Raw genomic sequence first — 17,902 nt, 5'->3', positions numbered from 1 at the left:
GTCATAAAGGGAGAAAGTAAAATGTTGCAGGATGAGCTGAAGGGGCAGGGGTGGCCGTAAATGGATGGAAGAGGCCCAAGGTGGCTTCAGGATTACGCTTCCTCAGTATTCAGTGCTGGCAGATTTAATTACAGCACCCTCGTGTTTAAAAGAAGGGCTTTGAGCACCAGCACCTCTTTATTTACAAATTAAGCACTGACTATCCTGTTACAAGTAACTAATGCTTTTGGGATTTTCAATTGTGTTAAATTTGAATAATAAAAATAGGAAATATTTAGGCCGAGTGAAATTTAAATGATGCTGTTGTCATTTTGGGAATTTTGCCTTTATCTTGTTATGGGAAATTTCAAAAATTTCTCAAGATGTCATGTTCTCCAAATTATATGCAAAGCCTGTCTTTGAAAACACAACACATTCGGTCAGAGGAAAAGTAGCTCAAGGAACTTTTTCTTACTTATTCTAAATGTGACCTCCACCAATGTTATGAGTGGGTGCTCAGCATCTCAGTGCCCCCACCCTAGAGTCCCTCAAACATAAAATCCAAGTTACCATTGATGATTTTCCAGGCCTCTATGTTTGTCGGTAAGATTGTGGCCTGATTCAGAGGCAGTAGATCTTGAGACATTCTCAACAGGATGGAGGCAACCACTACCAAAAGACTTCTCTGATCCTTCCACTCCTTATCAGATGCGTCAGGACTCACCATGAAGTATCATGCCTATTGGGCAGGCATGATTTGGAGGGCAGGCTTTGTCTTGGGGTGATAGTTCTGTGGGGAGAGGGGAATTATGCCAGGGGTCCCTTAGTGGTATCCCTGTCTGATAGGGCAACCTCCTCCAAGTCAGTAGTCATCACTTTAGGGCACCATGTGGTTCCAGGGCATCTAACTGATGGTAGTTGTTAACCCGCAGTGATGCCCTAAGGATGGTTCCAAGCCTTTTGCTAGTGTTCTGCAAATCCAGGGTTCCATCTTAAATCAATTAATCAAGGTGCAGGTTCTTGTTTCATATTGTTTGGAAGTGTATTTGACATTTATGCATTTAGGATTAAATTCTGATACTTGCTGTAGTCTCGATTCAGAAGCGAGCAAGAGTTACACCCAAACAACAGTGCCTAGATTTCACTTTTTTGTGTTAACTTCACCAGGCAGTGCAAGGCAGAATTTGTGCATAAAAAATGCAATATTCTGTGTTTCCGATGTCGGAATAGGACAAAACATTTGGTAAAATGTTACCTTTCATTTCGAGGTGCAAAATGGGGAAGTAATACCGCACCCAGTAAATACTTCGTCCTGCAGTGTCGATATTTCCGGATGTCAAATTACTCCCCCAAATGGCGAGCCAATTGAAAAGGAGGGCCGTGTGTTGCCAATAGTCTGCCTCTGCAAAAGTGATGAGTCCATTTGTTGACATAGATCTTGATACTTTTTTTAAATGGTATATGGAAATTGGGGCCCCTTTGTGGGTGGATTTGTTAGGTGTGCATTGTATTTTGTAGCTGACTAGAACCAGTACAAGAAGGTGATAATTTAGTGGCGTGTAACTAGGTGTGATAAGCTAATTACATATATATATGGATTTGTGTACCTTTTGAGTATAGCCCTAAAATTGCAATGTGTGATTTAGTTGCTCCATATCAGTGCTGCAGTAAAAGTGCATCACTTCATGCAAAAACCGTGGCACATTAGGAATGGCTCGTGCGAACTGAGCAGAAAAAAATGCAAAAACATCTGTTTTTATTGTTATTGGATCATTTTATCCCCAAGTTAAAGTCCTGTAATAAAATAAGTCCCGCTTTCAGATATTATTGTTTCTGTGCTGTAAATGAAGATATGCGTTAAAATCTGAAATGCCTGTGTTTCTGAACAGTGATTGTGTTAAACAGTTTTTTTCTTCTTTTCATTAGCACATGACAAAATATACAAAGCTGCTGGTGAAAAAAGCCAACATCGTGCCCAGTGAGGTGCACCAGGCCACTCAGAAGGCCTTTCTAAGCTTACTCGAGCAGGGATGTTTCTTCCAAGACCTGGTTCGGATCAAAGGGAAAGACCTGCTCACTCCAGTGTCTCGCCTTCTGATTGGACAGCCAGGCTGCACCTACAAATACCTGAATACCCGTCTGTTTGCCGTACCATGGCCTAACGAAGTCCATAAAGTTAAGTACCGCAGTGATGAAGTGATGGGGGCTTGCCAGGCATTAACCAAGCTGAATGATTACTTACATGCAGAAACCATTCAAGCTACACAGAACATGAACACCCCAGAGCCCCCGGTGGCCACCATTCAGCAGGATTCAGCTTGTTATAGGGAACAGCACGTGCAAACTGAAAAGCAAAAGCATGATGGGCTCCGTCCAACCAACAGAGATGCTTTTAATGTAACTTTGATCAACTATATGGATCCCCGGCAAATGTCCTACCTGAAGGAAGAGCCTTACTTCGGAATGGGGAAAATGGCCGTCAGCTGGCACCATGACGAGAACCTGGTGGAGAGGTCAACAGTGGCTGTGTACAGTTACAGCTGCGAAGGTAGGGATTAGAGATGAAGTATGGGATTATTTTGTTGCTTCTCTTTAAACCTCTGAAATCCCTAAAGCCTTTTACATTGTCCCCGTGTCTGCAAACTCGCCTGCCAGGTTAGTTTTTCCTCTGATGAAATACTTGAGAACATTCGAGTCTTTGCTCAGAAGTCCTGTGATCTCATTCCTCTCTCAATTTTCTAATGGCATCTTAGTCTCTTTTCCAATGTCCCATTACCACAGATTTATAAAAAAAAGAATTGTGTACTCCATTACAGTAAATTTACTCCGGCTAGCCTGATTCGCAATACTATACGTAGACTTTAAACCATGCTGTAATATAATCAATACTACTGAGCCAAGTAACCCAAATTCGCATTCCGACCCTTGGCTCCCAAAGGTGCACATTCTCACTCTTGCATATTGTTTCATCGTGGTTGACATCACTGCCTTTATTACAGCTATTACAAACATTTGTCAAATTAAGACTCTTCCCCCCCCTTGCTTCCTGCTGATTTTACCACCTTACTTACTAAGCAAAGAGCACACCGTGCTGACCTTGTACAAAGGTGTTTCTGTGTTTTAAAAGAGCTGTGCAAGTTCTTGCCCAAGCATGTTACCACTGTTAGTACAAATATTTGAATAATAAGCTTGTGTATTTTAACAAATGCATATATAATCATAGGGCTGGGGACAAATTCACACTGCTTCTCACAATGAGGTGCATTATCAGCTTGCTTTATTCACGAATAAATATCCACCCACTGTGCTCCTTAATGGGAGAAATGTATCTAATGTCTTGCGCATTGTGTTACAAGAGTGAGCCCAACTGGATTTGATGTTAATAGAGGAAAATGTTTTCACAATATCATAAGTCAAATGAGGTTTACCCCCTTCACTGCCAGGCCTTTCCCCCCTCAGGTGCCAGACCTTTTTTTGGCTATTTGGGGCAGTTCACGCTTAGGCCCCCATAACTTTTTGTCCACATAAGCTACCAATGCCAAATTTGCGTCCTTTTTTTTCCCAACATCCTAGGGATTCTAGAGGTACCCAGAGTTTGTGGGTTCCCCTGAAGGAGACCAATAAATTAGCCAAAATACTGCGAAAACTTCATTTTAAAAAAGAAAATGGGGAAAAAGGGCTGCAGAAGAAGGCTTGTGGTTTTTACCCTGAAAAACTTCATCAACAAAGCGTTTGCAGTGCTAAAATCACCATCTTCCCAGCTTTCAGGAACAGGCAGACTTTAATCAGAAAACCACATTTTTAAACAACATTTTGGCATTTTACTGGGACATACCCCATTTTTACTTTTTTTTGTGCTTTCAGCCTCCTTCCAGTTAGTGACTGAAATGGGTGTGAAACCAATGCTGGATCCCAGAAAGCTAAACATTTCTGAAAAGTAGACAAAATTCTGAATTCAGCAAGGGGGTGTAATTTGGGTAGATCCTACAAAGTTTACCTACAGAAAATAACAGCTGAAATAAAAAAAAAAGAATGAAATTGAGTTAAAAACAAAACAGCCATTTTTCTCCACGTTTTACTCTAACTTTTTGCTGCGAAGTCAGATTTTTTTAAAGGAATAAACTGTTACGTCTGCTTGACTCTTCTGGTTGCGGGGATATATAGGACTTGTAGGTTCATCAAGAACCCTAGGTACCCACAGTCAATGAATCAGCTGCACTTTGCAATGAGTTTTTTTTATTGTATACTCGATATACAGCAATTTATTTGGTGAAATATAAAGGCTGAAAAATATGTATCAAGGAAACCTTTGTATTTCCAAAATGGGCACAAGATAAGGTGTTGAGAAGCAGTGGTTATTTGCACATCTCTGAATTCCGGGGGGCCCATACTAGCATGTGAATTACAGGGCATTTCTCAAATAGACGTCTTTTTTACACACTCAGTTAATCAATCAGGGATTTGTAAAGCGCATTATTCACCCATGAGGGTCTCCAGGCGCTGAGGAGGGGATAGGGGGAGAAGGGAGGGGGGGGTGCTGCTACTGCTCAAACAGCCAGGTCTTGAGAAGTTTCCTAAAGGTAAGGAGGTCTTTGGTCTGGCACAGGTGGGTGGGAAGAGTGTTCCACGTTGTGGTGGTGAGGTGCGAGAATGATCTCCCGCCGGTTGTAGTTCTGCAGATGCATGGGACGTTTGCGAGGGCAAGGTTGGCGGAGAGGAGATGCCGGGTCAGAGTGTAGAAGGAGAGTCGTCTGTTGAGGTATTCTGGTCCGGTGTTGTGCAGTGCTTTGTGAGCGTGGGTGAGGAGTTTGAAGGTGATTCTCTTGTTGACTGGGAGCCAGTGTAGGTTTTACAGGTGGTCTGTGATGTGGAAGTGGCGGGGGATGTCCAGGATGAGGTGTGCGGATGCGTTCTGGATGCGTTGCAGCCTCTTCTGGAGTTTGGCTGTGGTTCCTGCATAGAGGGCTTTGCCGTAGTCCAGTTTGCTGCTTACGAGGGCTTGGGTGACTGTTCTTCTGGTTTCGGTGGGAATCCATTTGTAGATCTTTCGGAACATGCGGAGGGTGTTGAATCAGGAGGACGAGATGGCATTGACTTGCTTGGGTCATGGATAGTGAGGGGTCCAAGATGAATCCTAGGTTGCGTGCGTGGTCAGTGGGAGTCGGAGCGGTATGAGAGTGCCAGGCTACCAGGAGTCATCCCATGCATAGGGGGTGGAGCCGAAGATGAGGACTTCCGTCTTGTTGTTTGAGGCAGCTGCTCTTCATCCATTCAGCGATGGCCTTTATTCCTTCGTGGAGGTAGGTCTTGGAGGAGTCTTTGGTGAGGGAGAGGATCAGCTGGGTGTCGTCAGCGTATGAGATGATGTTGAGGTTGTGGGATCGGGCGATGATAGCAAGCGGCCCATGTAGACGTTGAAGAGGGTCGGGCTGAGGGACAAATACTGGGGTATGCCGCAGATGATTTGGCCTCCAAGCGGAATAGGGGGAGGCAGACTCTCTGGGTTCTGCCGGAGAAAGGAGGTGACCCAGTCCAGGGCTCTGTCACGGATTCCAGCATTGCTGAGGCGTGAGCGTAGGGTGTGGTGGCAGACAGTGTCAAATGCGGCCGAGAGGTCCAGAAGGATGAGGGCCGCGGTTTTGCCGCTGCCAGTATGGTTCTGATGAGGGCGGTTTCCGTGCTGTGGTTGCTGCAGAATCTGGATTGGGAAGGGTCCAGGGTGAGGTTCTCCTCTAGGAAGCAGGTGAGTTGTCTGTTGACAGCCTTCTCAATGACTTTTGCCGGGTAGGGGAGCAGGGAGATAGGCCGGAAGTTCTTGAGATCCTTTGGGTCCGCCTTGGGTTTTTTGAGGAGGGCGTTGATCTCAGTGTGTTTCCAGCTCTCCGGGAAGGTGGCGTACTCAGACGAGCAGTTGATGATCTTCCATAGTTGGGGTGCGATGACTGAGCTTGCTTTGTTGAGGATGTGGTGAGGGCAGGGGTCAGATGGAGAGCCGGAGTGGATGGTGTTCATGATTTCGATGGTGTCGTTGTCATTGACGGGGTCCAGGAGAGCAGGAGGTTGGTCTGAGGTGAATCTGTGGTGTTGGTGGTTGCCGTGGGGGTCTGGGTGCTGAAGCTGTCATGGATGTCTGCAATCTTGCGGTGGAAGTAGGAGGCTAGGGAGTCGCAGAGGTCTTGGGATGGCGGGATGTCGTTGGCGTTGGAGCTGGTATTGGAGAGTTCCTTCACGACGTTGAAGAGCTCCTTGTCCGTTGTTGTTGATTCAGTCTTTGAAGGCAGTTCTTTTGGCGGCTCGGGTGAGTTGGTGGTGTTGGCGGATAGCGTTTTTGAAGGCTGTGTGGTTGTCCAGAGTCTGATCTTGGTGCCACTTTCTTTCAAGTCTTCGGCAGCTTTGCTTAGATTCGTGGAGGTCGGCGGTAAACCAGAAGGCCTTTCTCTTGGTGCGTCTATTGGAGGGATTCTTGATTGGGGCGAGAGTATTTGCACAGGTGTTGACCTATTGCCTGAAGTTGCCAGCAGCTGCATCAGTGTCGGTGGTGTCGATGGGTGGGTTCTGGGAGAGGGTTGCGATAAGTTGGTCTTTGGTGACCTTGGTCCAACTGCGGTGGGGGATCCATTGTGGGTGGTGGTGTGTTGTGGGTTTCTTGAAGGAGAAGTGGATGCAGCGGTGGTCTGTCCAGTGGAGTTCGGTGGTGTGGTTGAAAGGGACGTGATTGCTGGTGGAGAAAATAGGGTAGAGTGTGTGTTCTGTGGTGTAAGTTGGTGTCGTGGTGAGCTGTTTGAGGCTGAGGTTGGAGAGGTTGTCGAGCAGGGTGGCGGTGTTGTTGTGGTTGGTGTTCTTGAGGGGGAAGTTTGAGTCTCCAAGGAGTATGTAGTCAGTGGATGCGAGAGCGTGCGTGCTGATGATGTTGGTAATGGAGTCGCTGAACTGCTGTCGTGGGCCGGGTGGCCTGTAGACGAGGGTCCCTCGGAGGGTGGTGTTTGGGTCAGTGTTGATTTGGAAGTGCAGGATTTCGGCGGTGCTGAGGGTGCCTTCGGTGTTGGTTGTGATCCTGAGGGTGTTCTTGTGCATGATGGCGATGCCTCCTCCTGGTTTGTTGGAGCGGTCCCTGCGGGTGATCTTGTAGCCATCCGGGATGGCAATGGTGATGTCAGCCGCTGAGGAGTGGTTCATCCTAGTCTCAGTCAGGAAGGCGACGTCTGGGGAGGCTGAGCCGAGTAGATTCCATAACTCTACTGTATGCTTGTGGACGAAGCGGGTGTTGAGGAGGATACATCTGAGATGGTTGTGTCCTTCCTTGGTGGGTGGGTCATTGGTGTGGAGGCTGGTGAAGGTGCAGTTCTGTCAGGAGAAGGGTCTGCGGGTGTTCTGCAGGGAGGCTTTAAGACAGGCGGGAGTGCGGCCGGTGTTGAGGGTGCGGAGGGTGGTGGCGTCGTAGTGAAGATATGAGTGATGGTGGTTGGGGGGACGGGAGGCCGGATGGGGACAAAAACGGCGCTGAAAAGGGGGCAGAGCTGAAAAAGGGGGCAGGCAGTGGGGGCAGCAGCGGCGGGAAAGAGAGATGGAGAGTGAAAGTGAGAGAGAGAGAGAGAGAGAGAGAGAGAGCAGAGTGAAAGAGAAACGAGGGAATGGAGCACTAAGGGACAGTAGTGAAGCAGAGAGGAAAGCAAAGCAAGAGGAGGAGAGACGTAGAAGGTAGCCTAGTAGGAGAGAAGTGCTCTCCCACTAGACACCAGGGATGAAGCGCAGGCAGAAGCCCGCGGGTGGAGGAGGGCTCGAACTCCTGACAGGGGTTAGGAGTTCAGAGGAGCCAGGGAAAGGGCTCTACTTAGAGGGTGGAGCCACGGGAGGCAGAGCAATGCACTGACCAGGTCAGTGGTACAGACACTGTCTTACATTTGGAAGGAAAAAATGTAGAGAAAGACAAGGTGCAATAACACTTGTTTTGCTATTCTGTGTTCCCACAAGTCTCCCAATAAAAATGGTACCTCACTTGTGTGGGTAGGCCTAATGCTTGCAACAGGAAACGCAACATGGACACATCACATTTTTACATTGAAATCTAATGTGTTTTGCAAAGTGCCTACCTGTTGATTTTGGCCTCTAGCTCAGCCGCACCTAGGGAAACCTACCAAACCTGCACATTTTTGAAAACTAGACACCTAGGGAATCCAAGATGGGGTGATTTGTGGGGCTCTCACCAGGTTCTGTTACCCAGAATCCTTTGGAAACCTCAAAATTTGGCCAAAAAAACACTTTCCTCACATTTCGGTGACAGAAAGTTCTGGAATCTGAGAGGAGCCACAAATTTCCTTCCACCCAGCATTCCCCCAAGTCTTCTGATAAAAATGGTACCTCGTGTGGGTAGGCATAACACCTGTGACAGGAAATGCCCTAAAACACAACGTGGACACAACACATTTTCCCAAAGAAAACAGAGCTGTTTTTTGCAAAGTGCCAAGCTGTGGATTTTGGCCTCTAGCTCAGCCGGCACCTAGGGAAACCTACCAAACCTGTGCATTTCTTAAAAGAAGACACCTAGAGGAATTCAGGATGGGGTGACTTGTGGGGCTCTCACCAGGCTCTGTTACCCAGAATCTGTTGCAAACCTTCAAAATTTGGCAAAAAAGCACTTTTTCCTCATATTGCGGTGACAGAAAGTTCTGGAATCTGAGAGGAGCCACACATTTCCCTCCATTCAACATTCCCCCAAGTCTCCCAATAAAAGTGGTACCTCACTTGTGTGGGTAGGCCTAGTACCCGCGAAAGGAAATGCCCCAAAACAGTATGCGGACTCATCAAAATTATCAAATACTAAAGTACCTGTTTTTGCGGGGGGACCTGCGTTTTTGGTCCTGGGCTCAGCAGCCATATAGAGAAACCTACCAAACCCAAACATTTCTAAAAACTAGACACCTGAGGAAATCCAGGGAGGTGTGACTTGCGTGGATCCCCTAATGTTTTCTTACTCAGAATCCTCAGCAAACCTCAGATTTAGCTAAAAAAAATAATCAAATTTTTCCCACATTTCTGTGTGGGATCACCGCACCGGGACAGGTTTCCTACCACCCAATGTCCCCCTCAGGCTCCCGGTAAAAATGATATCTCACTTGTGTAGGTGGGCCAAGTGCCTGTGACAGGGTAGAGCCAAAAACATGTTGAAATTGAGGGGGAACCAAAGTGGGTCCAAAAGGGCTGACAAGTGGGGCAGAATTTTTATCGGTATTGATGAGACAATGCTGGGTGGTAGGAATGTTGTGGATTCCTGCAGATTCCGGAAGGTTCCATCACAAAAATGTGGGAAAAAAGTGTGATTTCCAGCAAAGTTGGAGGTTTGCAGGGCATTGTGGGTAAGAAAATGGTGCGGGTGCATGTGAAGCACACCACCCTGGAATCACCCAGATGTTTAGTTTTCAGATGTGTCTAGGTCTTGTGGATTTTTCTACATGGCAGCATCCCAAAGTGCAAAAAGTGCAGCCCTCCCCATTCCAAGTGGGACGATTTTGAGAGTTAGCCAACCTCTCATGGCCCAAGTGTAAAACCAAAACAAACGTCCTCTTGCTGCCGTGGGATAAGATGTTTTAGTGTGCAGGGAGAGAGCTGAAAGACTGTTACCCCTTCAGTTGGGCTCGGGGCATAACCAGGCCCATACTGGTTGGTAGCCAACACCCCACATTTTTATTTTTTTTAAATTCCCTGGCATCTAGTAGGATTTTTGCCCTCTGCCCTTCCCCGGGGACTTGATCGGGGGTAATTGCCCCATCTGCCCACTGGTGGCAGAACAACTTTGCCCCCATTTATTTGGGGTGGGGGTATGGCCATATCCCTACCCTCTTTTCTTTAAAAAAAAAAAAAAATTCTTCCCTGGTGTCTGGTGGGGTTTCTGCCCCCCTGGTGGGCAGATGAGCCTTACAGAAATAGGATGATCTGCCCCCAAGGGGGGCAGAAATGGCCTAAAATAAATTTGCCCCCTAGGGGAGCGACCCTTGCCTAAGGGCTCGCTCCCCTTGCATGAAACTGATCTAAAAAAAATCCCTGGTGTCTACTGGTTTCTGCCCCCCTTGGGGGGAGATTGGTCTAATAAAAATAGGCTGATCTGCCCCCAAGGGGGGCAGAAATGGCCTAAAAATAGTTTGCCCCCCCAGGGGAGTGATCCTTGCCTAAGGGGTCGCTCCCCTTATCAATGTAAACAAATAAAATAAAATCCCTGGTGTCTAGTGGCTTCTGCTCCCCCTGGGGGTAACACCTCAATAACTGAGTTTTAGATCAATGAAAAGTTAAAGGGTTTTATTACAAAATCTCAAATTAAGCAACATGAAGAAATGCACAATATATGCCATGAAGGCTCAGGTACAGAGCACATTGTCAGAAATCAGAATTGTTTTAATTTTCAATAATTAAGAAAGGTCATCAAAATAATCAAACAGTCATGTGAGGAAAACAAAAGTCACCTGGCTCACCCCAAAAACCAAGGGTTTATATACAGATTTTACAAATAGTAAATAAACAAAAACTGCAAATTCAGAATGGGGTGACTAGTGATAACTCATATTGAACAAATCAGAATGATGATCATCTCAGAAATAATTATAACACTAACCCATTTCTAAGGTAGAGGAAACCTTCCAATAACGTACACAGCAACAGCACAGTCCAGAGGTGTAGCACACAAAATATTTTCGAAGACTTACATCAGTGTTCTAGCAAGCCTACATCCCAACATCCAGCAGAAGTGTCCTTCAACACTTTACACGAAATAAATGTCATTCACAATACATGCTCTCTAATGAAAATAACCAACTACATCACAATGTCCTGTGCTCCACGAAAACTATGAGGAGACAAGCCATGCAGGGGGACTCTCATTGGGAGCGGTAATGAACGGGAGCAAGATGAACAGAAGACCAAAACCGCATCCATTTTAATAACTAACTTTAATAACTAAACTACATTAACAAACACACTTCTAAACCTACAAAATCAGTTCAAATGCAACATTAATATTTCACAGATTAAGACTATAGTCACTGTAGAAGTTGTTAGTCTTCAATAATAATTTGTCACCCAAAATTGCACATTTAGAAAATGTCTTAAAACCTTAGCCACTCCACATGCTCAAGAAGTCCAAATGCAGTCCAAATGCACAACCTTACCCTTGAGTACTCCATTAGTCATCCAGGGGCACTTTTGTCTGCAAGAAGGCAATTACTCCAAGCTATAGAACTTTCAAGATGTATATATGCAGTCACCTCTGTCACTTCCGTTTGGGAGAGTATTCTGTTCATTACCAGCACAGAAGGATCATTTTGCGAGTAATGCACATCACAAGGTTTTCACTAAAATCATGGCCCATCTATGGCACATGGTTACTCTGTTTCGAATGACTTCTTCGGTGAATACCTCTGACCTGAGTAAAGAAGAGGAGCCTGTCTTTCTCATTATGAGTGAGAATGCCACGTTAGTCACATGCTCTGCCCCTTTTGATGTTTGAAATGATTGCGTTCGGTATTCCTAACTTCAAACCCATCTCCAAGTTATACCCACCTTATGTGGTGTGCATACGTTTGGCTTTGGTGATAGCGATCATCAATAGATCTCTGTCACCCTACAAGGTACCAGTACCCTAAAAATAGATTCTGTCTTTTTCACTGAACGCTGTTAGAACATTGCTAGTCTGTCTTTCTTGTGCAAGATATTGCTGAAGATTGACTCAGTCCAGCTGGAGAGACAGTCAGACACTCTTTGTTTTTATTGTATGTCATCCACTTTGCATTTAGAGAGGGTCCCAAGACAGAGTGTACTCTGTGTAATGTGCTTATGGCTACTGACAACTGATGTATCTCTGCCCTTGTCATGTTTATACTGACTGACTTTTAGCACCATTTATCATGTTTTCTAAAGAGCATGTAAAGTCTGATGGGTATTAGCAGACAGTCTCCTTTGTATGTGTATGGGTGTCTCTGGGTCTGGTCTTTCATTGAGTTTTGCAGGAAGCAGGGCATGCAGCCCTTTGTGTGTAAGTAAGGCCACTGATTGAGAATCTAGTAGCATGATCTGCAACGCCATTATCAAACTAATGACACTCGGTTTCGATATCCCTTGCCAAAGCAGCCTTAAAACAGCCTTTGATTACCTGATAAGCTGCTTGATAAGGTATTTCTCTCTATAGAAATTAAGTACCTGAACTCAATCAAACAATAATGAAAGGTGATTGCTGGTTAGTCACCTGAGATCGAGTCAGTGGAAGGGTGACATGACATTAATTAATGGTGCATATCCTCTGCTTATGACTCACGTTGCACTATGTTTGTGTTCTCGACACTGTTTCCATAAGTGGCAACTTTGTGTGTCTGAGAAAAGGTAGAGGGTGGCGCTCTCTCTTGTGGGCGTCAGAAGAGAATTTCATGTCTGTGTTGACAATTTGGGGCACATTTTGGGCAACACGAATGCCCGGTGGCAAGCATTCCTTATCCTTAAGACCCAGAGTTTTCAACTACAGGGAGTGCAGAATTATTAGGCAAATGAGTATTTTGACCACATCATCCTCTTTATGCATGTTGTCTTACTCCAAGCTGTATAGGCTCGAAAGCATACTACCAATTAAGCATATTAGGTGATGTGCATCTCTGTAATGAGAAGGGGTGTGGTCTAATGACATCAACACCCTATATCAGGTGTGCATAATTATTAGGCAACTTCCTTTCCTTTGGCAAAATGGGTCAAAAGAAGGACTTGACAGGCTCAGAAAAGTCAAAAATAGTGAGATATCTTGCAGAGGGATGCAGCACTCTTAAAATTGCAAAGCTTCTGAAGCGTGATCATCGAACAATCAAGCGTTTCATTCAAAATAGTCAACAGGGTCGCAAGAAGCGTGTGGAAAAACCAAGGCGCAAAATAACTGCCCATGAACTGAGAAAAGTCAAGCGTGCAGCTGCCACGATGCCACTTGCCACCAGTTTGGCCATATTTCAGAGCTGCAACATCACTGGAGTGCCCAAAAGCACAAGGTGTGCAATACTCAGAGACATGGCCAAGGTAAGAAAGGCTGAAAGACGACCACCACTGAACAAGACACACAAGCTGAAACGTCAAGACTGGGCCAAGAAATATCTCAAGACTGATTTTTCTAAGGTTTTATGGACTGATGAAATGAGAGTGAGTCTTGATGGGCCAGATGGATGGGCCCGTGGCTGGATTGGTAAAGGGCAGAGAGCTCCAGTCCGACTCAGACGCCAGCAAGGTGGAGGTGGAGTACTGGTTTGGGCTGGTATCATCAAAGATGAGCTTGTGGGGCCTTTTTGGGTTGAGGATGGAGTCAAGCTCAACTCCCAGTCCTACTGCCAGTTCCTGGAAGACACCTTCTTCAAGCAGTGGTACAGGAAGAAGTCTGCATCCTTCAAGAAAAACATGATTTTCATGCAGGACAATGCTCCATCACACGCGTCCAAGTACTCCACAGCGTGGCTGGCAAGAAAGGGTATAAAAGAAGGAAATCTAATGACATGGCCTCCTTGTTCACCTGATCTGAACCCCATTGAGAACCTGTGGTCCATCATCAAATGTGAGATTTACAAGGAGGGAAAACAGTACACCTCTCTGAACAGTGTCTGGGAGGCTGTGGTTGCTGCTGCACGCAATGTTGATGGTGAACAGATCAAAACACTGACAGAATCCATGGATGGCAGGCTTTTGAGTGTCCTTGCAAAGAAAGGTGGCTATATTGGTCACTGATTTGTTTTTGTTTTGTTTTTGAATGTCAGAAATGTATATTTGTGAATGTTGAGATGTTATATTGGTTTCACTGGTAATAATAAATAATTGAAATGGGTATATATTTTTTTTTGTTAAGTTGCCTAATAATTATGCACAGTAATAGTCACCTGCACACACAGATATCCCCCTAACATAGCTAAAACTAAAAACAAACTAAAAACTACTTCCAAAAATATTCAGCTTTGATATTAATGAGTTTTTTGGGTTCATTGAGAACATGGTTGTTGTTCAATAATAAAATTAATCCTGAAAAATACAACTTGCCTAATAATTCTGCACTCCCTGTACAGTAGAACATTATGACTTGTCAGATATCACAATGACATAAACCTCACCTTGAACAGCTCGCATTGGTTACCTGTGATCTTTTTTTGTAGATTTATGCTTGTCCTATCCAAAGCCCTCAGTTTACCATCTTTACTGATTTTGAGGATGGAATACGATCTGTTTTCTTGGCAGTATATACTTTAAAAAAAGTGAACTTTTACAAAATGTGCTCTTCTTTTGGGTGATCAGTTATTCCAGTTCCGCCTCCATGTTACTGTTTCTTTGGGGAGTTATGTGCATATTTTTGCTCTAAATGGACAAAAGTTTATATTAAGCCTACAAACCTTTTCAGTATGCATTATGGTTGTTATTAATAATAGAATGTAAAACTGTGCGTAGTTTTATTCATTAACCAAATAATAATTAAGGATAAATACCAATAAGGTGAGAAAATAAAAATATGGATGTGCATGAAAAGCGAATGGCTTCGACCTCCGATCCGGAGACAGTAAAGCTTTTAGACTGGGCCAAAGACAACAGATCCATCTTTGATGTCTTGCATTCACGAAGGAGCCTACAGCGTGATCCACGAAGTAGTGGCTGCTTCCTTTTCATTCCGACCTGAAGACGCTTTTATGTTTGGGCCTTTCATCATGAATGTTTACTTATGTGTTTTGTTATGTGTATTACTAAATAGTCTTGATGCTCTATTAACTTTGGGAATGTTCACTTCATGGAGAGGAAAAAAGATGAATAATGGTAGTGATTCACAGCTATTTGATCCAGACTCCGTCTCTCGGGATAGCCCTCTTCATCGCTGTAGACCTTTAGAGAAACAACCAAATTAGATACTGATTTCCAACTGAAAAGCTTAAGCTTGAAGGCACCTTTTTGCACGCCTCTTTGGGAAGGTATTGTGTTGCCCCTTAAAGAAGAAAGATCTCTCTTTGAGATTTGGCACACATTTCCACACACATGACTTCATGTTATTTGGTGCCAGAAGATCATGGGGCTCCCTCAAGTGCCCTCTGTGTAAGCAGAACTCCAAACCCCAAAATCTTAAACACCCCAAAATATTACCTTCAGAGATTCTGCTCTGACAGGATTGATCTGGTGTTAAAGAACATCCTCCTCAACATCAGACCCAACAATAACATAGCAGAGTGATAACAAGGGTAACTGGGACCCCTCAGTAACTGAGTTCTAGATCATAGAAAGGTTTAAGATTTTTATTACAAAAACCTCAATTTAACCATTACAGAGAAATGCAAAATATATGCCATGATGGATCGGATACAGAGGACATAGGCAAAAATTGCAAATTCAGCACGGCATGACTAGTGATAACATATTGGGCAAATCAGAATAGAGATCATCGCAATAAAGCACGTAATACTAACACATTTTTAAAGAAAAGCTCCAGCAGCTTCTAAGCTGTTGCTGTCTGAATATGCACACCACAGTATGAAACATGTTCAAACAAAGACACCAACACTACTGTATTGTTACCAGGTCCATATTGGAACTATTACAGAAATGTCCTTGGACTTTAGATATTTTGTAACACAAACAAAGTTTCATTCACATTAGATTTAATAATTCATGCAGTCTAAGGAAAATAGCCAGTTACGCCACAGACTGTGGTTGGAGAAGATACAGACGGGGACATTGATTGGAAGGGGTAATGAGCAGGAGCCATATGAACAACATTCAGAATAATGAAAATTGAGTCTCTGCAAAAATGTGGCACAACTAAACTACAATAATAAGCACACTTCTAGAGGTCACCTAAGAATTATTTCAAGTCAAGCATTAATAACTCACTAAGGACTAGATTTATAACAAAAACAATTAGTATTCAAAAAATTACTCGGCTCTCAAAATTGTGTATTGGTAAGAACTTTTACACATCTGTCAACGTGCTCTACCAAACACCCAACAGGATGACCTTTGGTCTAACCAATCAATGAAATGCAGTTTGCAATAAGTCCCTAAATCAATCCTTACACATTTTCTTAACCAGTTTGAAGCTGCCATAGAATAGTTGGGGGTTCTCAAAAAAACTATATTAGCATACCTAACCCCTGAATCTCTGTTGCTCAGGGTTGGGGGCAGTATTGATTATAACTTATCCCTGTGTCATCCTAGTTAATAAATTCATAAAGTTTTTTTTTTTTTTTTGTAATCTACAAATTTTCTGTGGAGTGTAGCAGTTATCATTCCTGCAACCCCATTTTCCCCTGAAGAGTTAGGACGATGAGCTCAGCCAATTATTTGCCCCTTATTCTGATGATAAAACCACATATGATATATTTTAGGAGTAATTTAGGGACATCTTAAAATACCATCTAGTTTGCTTTACCAAAGGGTGGGCCCTGCAGAAATAAACAATGCAGTGTCTTAGTACTCTTTAAGTAGCGAAGATGACTCCATTTCACCTAGGATGCAGTACTCCAGTCCTGGGCTTTTCTTTTGCTTATTATTTCCAGGTGTCCCCCAGGTCTACACTTCCCATGATTCAGGAGACCCTAGACGCAGAGCACTGCATCATTAGTGGAACTGAGTCCTCTGGTAAACGGGACTCTTCATCCAAGCCAGGACGCAATGGATCCACTCTCTTATGTCCTTTCGGCCTTACAACACATTTACAGTAGAAACCACATTGTCTAAGGAGTCAGGGTAGCACCTACAATGAAACTAATGCGTTCTACTTCCAGGTAAGGACTCCAGAAATGAGATTTCTAAGGTGAAAGCAGATGAGAAGGATGGCTTCATTTATCTGAGTTATTCAGAAATCCCTGCTACTTTACCCTTCTACCTCATAAGCTTTTAGTGCTTCTCACGATCACAAATAGCCTGCGCCTTTCTGCTCCACGCGACAGCACTGCATTTTGTCTTAACTTACCAGATGAGAAATGAGACTTATAATTCATAGAACTAACCTTTACGTACGTCTGGGAAATTCTCCATTTAAAGAGACAGCAGGATGGAGCCATTATCCTCATTAAGTGCTAAAAGGAGATCTATTTCAGCTGCCCCCGGGGAGATAAAAGTCACTTTGCAGAAATGAAAGCTTTGGGTTGCGCGTGGGTGCCTGCTCCGTGACTTCCAGGTTATGCGTTATAAATTTACTACTTAGAATTACAGTTTTTATTCTTACGTGTTCGTCCACGGTACAGTGGAAACCAAATGGCTTTTGCGAGTCCATCATTTGCCCTGTCTGCTCCAGAGCTCGTTGAACACTTACCGACAGATTACCTCTGATTATATGATAACCCAGCGGAACGCAGCTTCGGCGCCATCCATCAAACAATAAAAAATATATTCTGTCGTTTCACAGGACACACTAGGACTGTAAGTAAGGCGCGTGGGGGCGCAAGCAGCTGCCTAAGCTCCATTCAGTTTGTCAAGCGGTTAAGCTGTGAATTTTGGGATGTGTAGTAATTATTTGCGCTCAGGTCCCCCTCCATGACAAGTGATAGTAGAAAAAAGCGTAGTGACTAATAGTGTCATGCATAACATGTGACATTTTGGCAGCATTAAGACGCGATTTGCAGAGGGTTGTGTGTAACTACGTCATGCATTTAATTCTGTTTTTGACAGCATTTGTGAGATATGAATAAAGCGCTTCTTTGTGGAATCGTCGTCACCTACAACTGTGCATTACAGTTCTAGGTCTGGACAGAGATGTGATTACCGATCGTGTTCACAGGCAGCTGTGGACTTGCCACGTGCCCGGGGGGCGCTCTTCTGTGTTTTTTAAGCCCAGAGCACTGTGGTAGCTGAGAATTGTAGGTTCATTCTTCGCAATTCGCATTTAAAGCATAGGCCTGTAGGCTGTGCCAGGTTTCATGTTGAGTACTGAGTTCACACAGGCCTG

The 17,902-nt window shown here is 44.3% G+C and overlaps 1 protein-coding gene across 7 annotated transcripts in view; it reads left to right on the top strand.

The window, feature by feature from the left end:
• Window positions 1–17,902, top strand: part of FTO (FTO alpha-ketoglutarate dependent dioxygenase) — a 1,516,554-nt gene that overhangs the window by 395,282 nt on the left and 1,103,370 nt on the right. For all 7 annotated transcript variants that reach the window (XR_011199794.1, XM_069216312.1, XM_069216308.1 and 4 more), the window contains one exon: window positions 1,906–2,527. Coding sequence is in view for 6 of the 7 variants with exons in the window: in XM_069216312.1 (XP_069072413.1) it covers window positions 1,906–2,527 (622 nt within the window). In the remaining variant the exon portion in view is untranslated. The remainder of the gene's footprint in view (window positions 1–1,905; window positions 2,528–17,902) is intronic.

The sequence above is a fragment of the Pleurodeles waltl genome, chromosome 12 (genome assembly GCF_031143425.1).
Source record: "Pleurodeles waltl isolate 20211129_DDA chromosome 12, aPleWal1.hap1.20221129, whole genome shotgun sequence".
In the NCBI taxonomy this organism is placed as follows: Eukaryota; Metazoa; Chordata; class Amphibia; order Caudata; family Salamandridae; genus Pleurodeles; species Pleurodeles waltl.
This window is presented reverse-complemented; position numbering and strand designations above follow the sequence as displayed.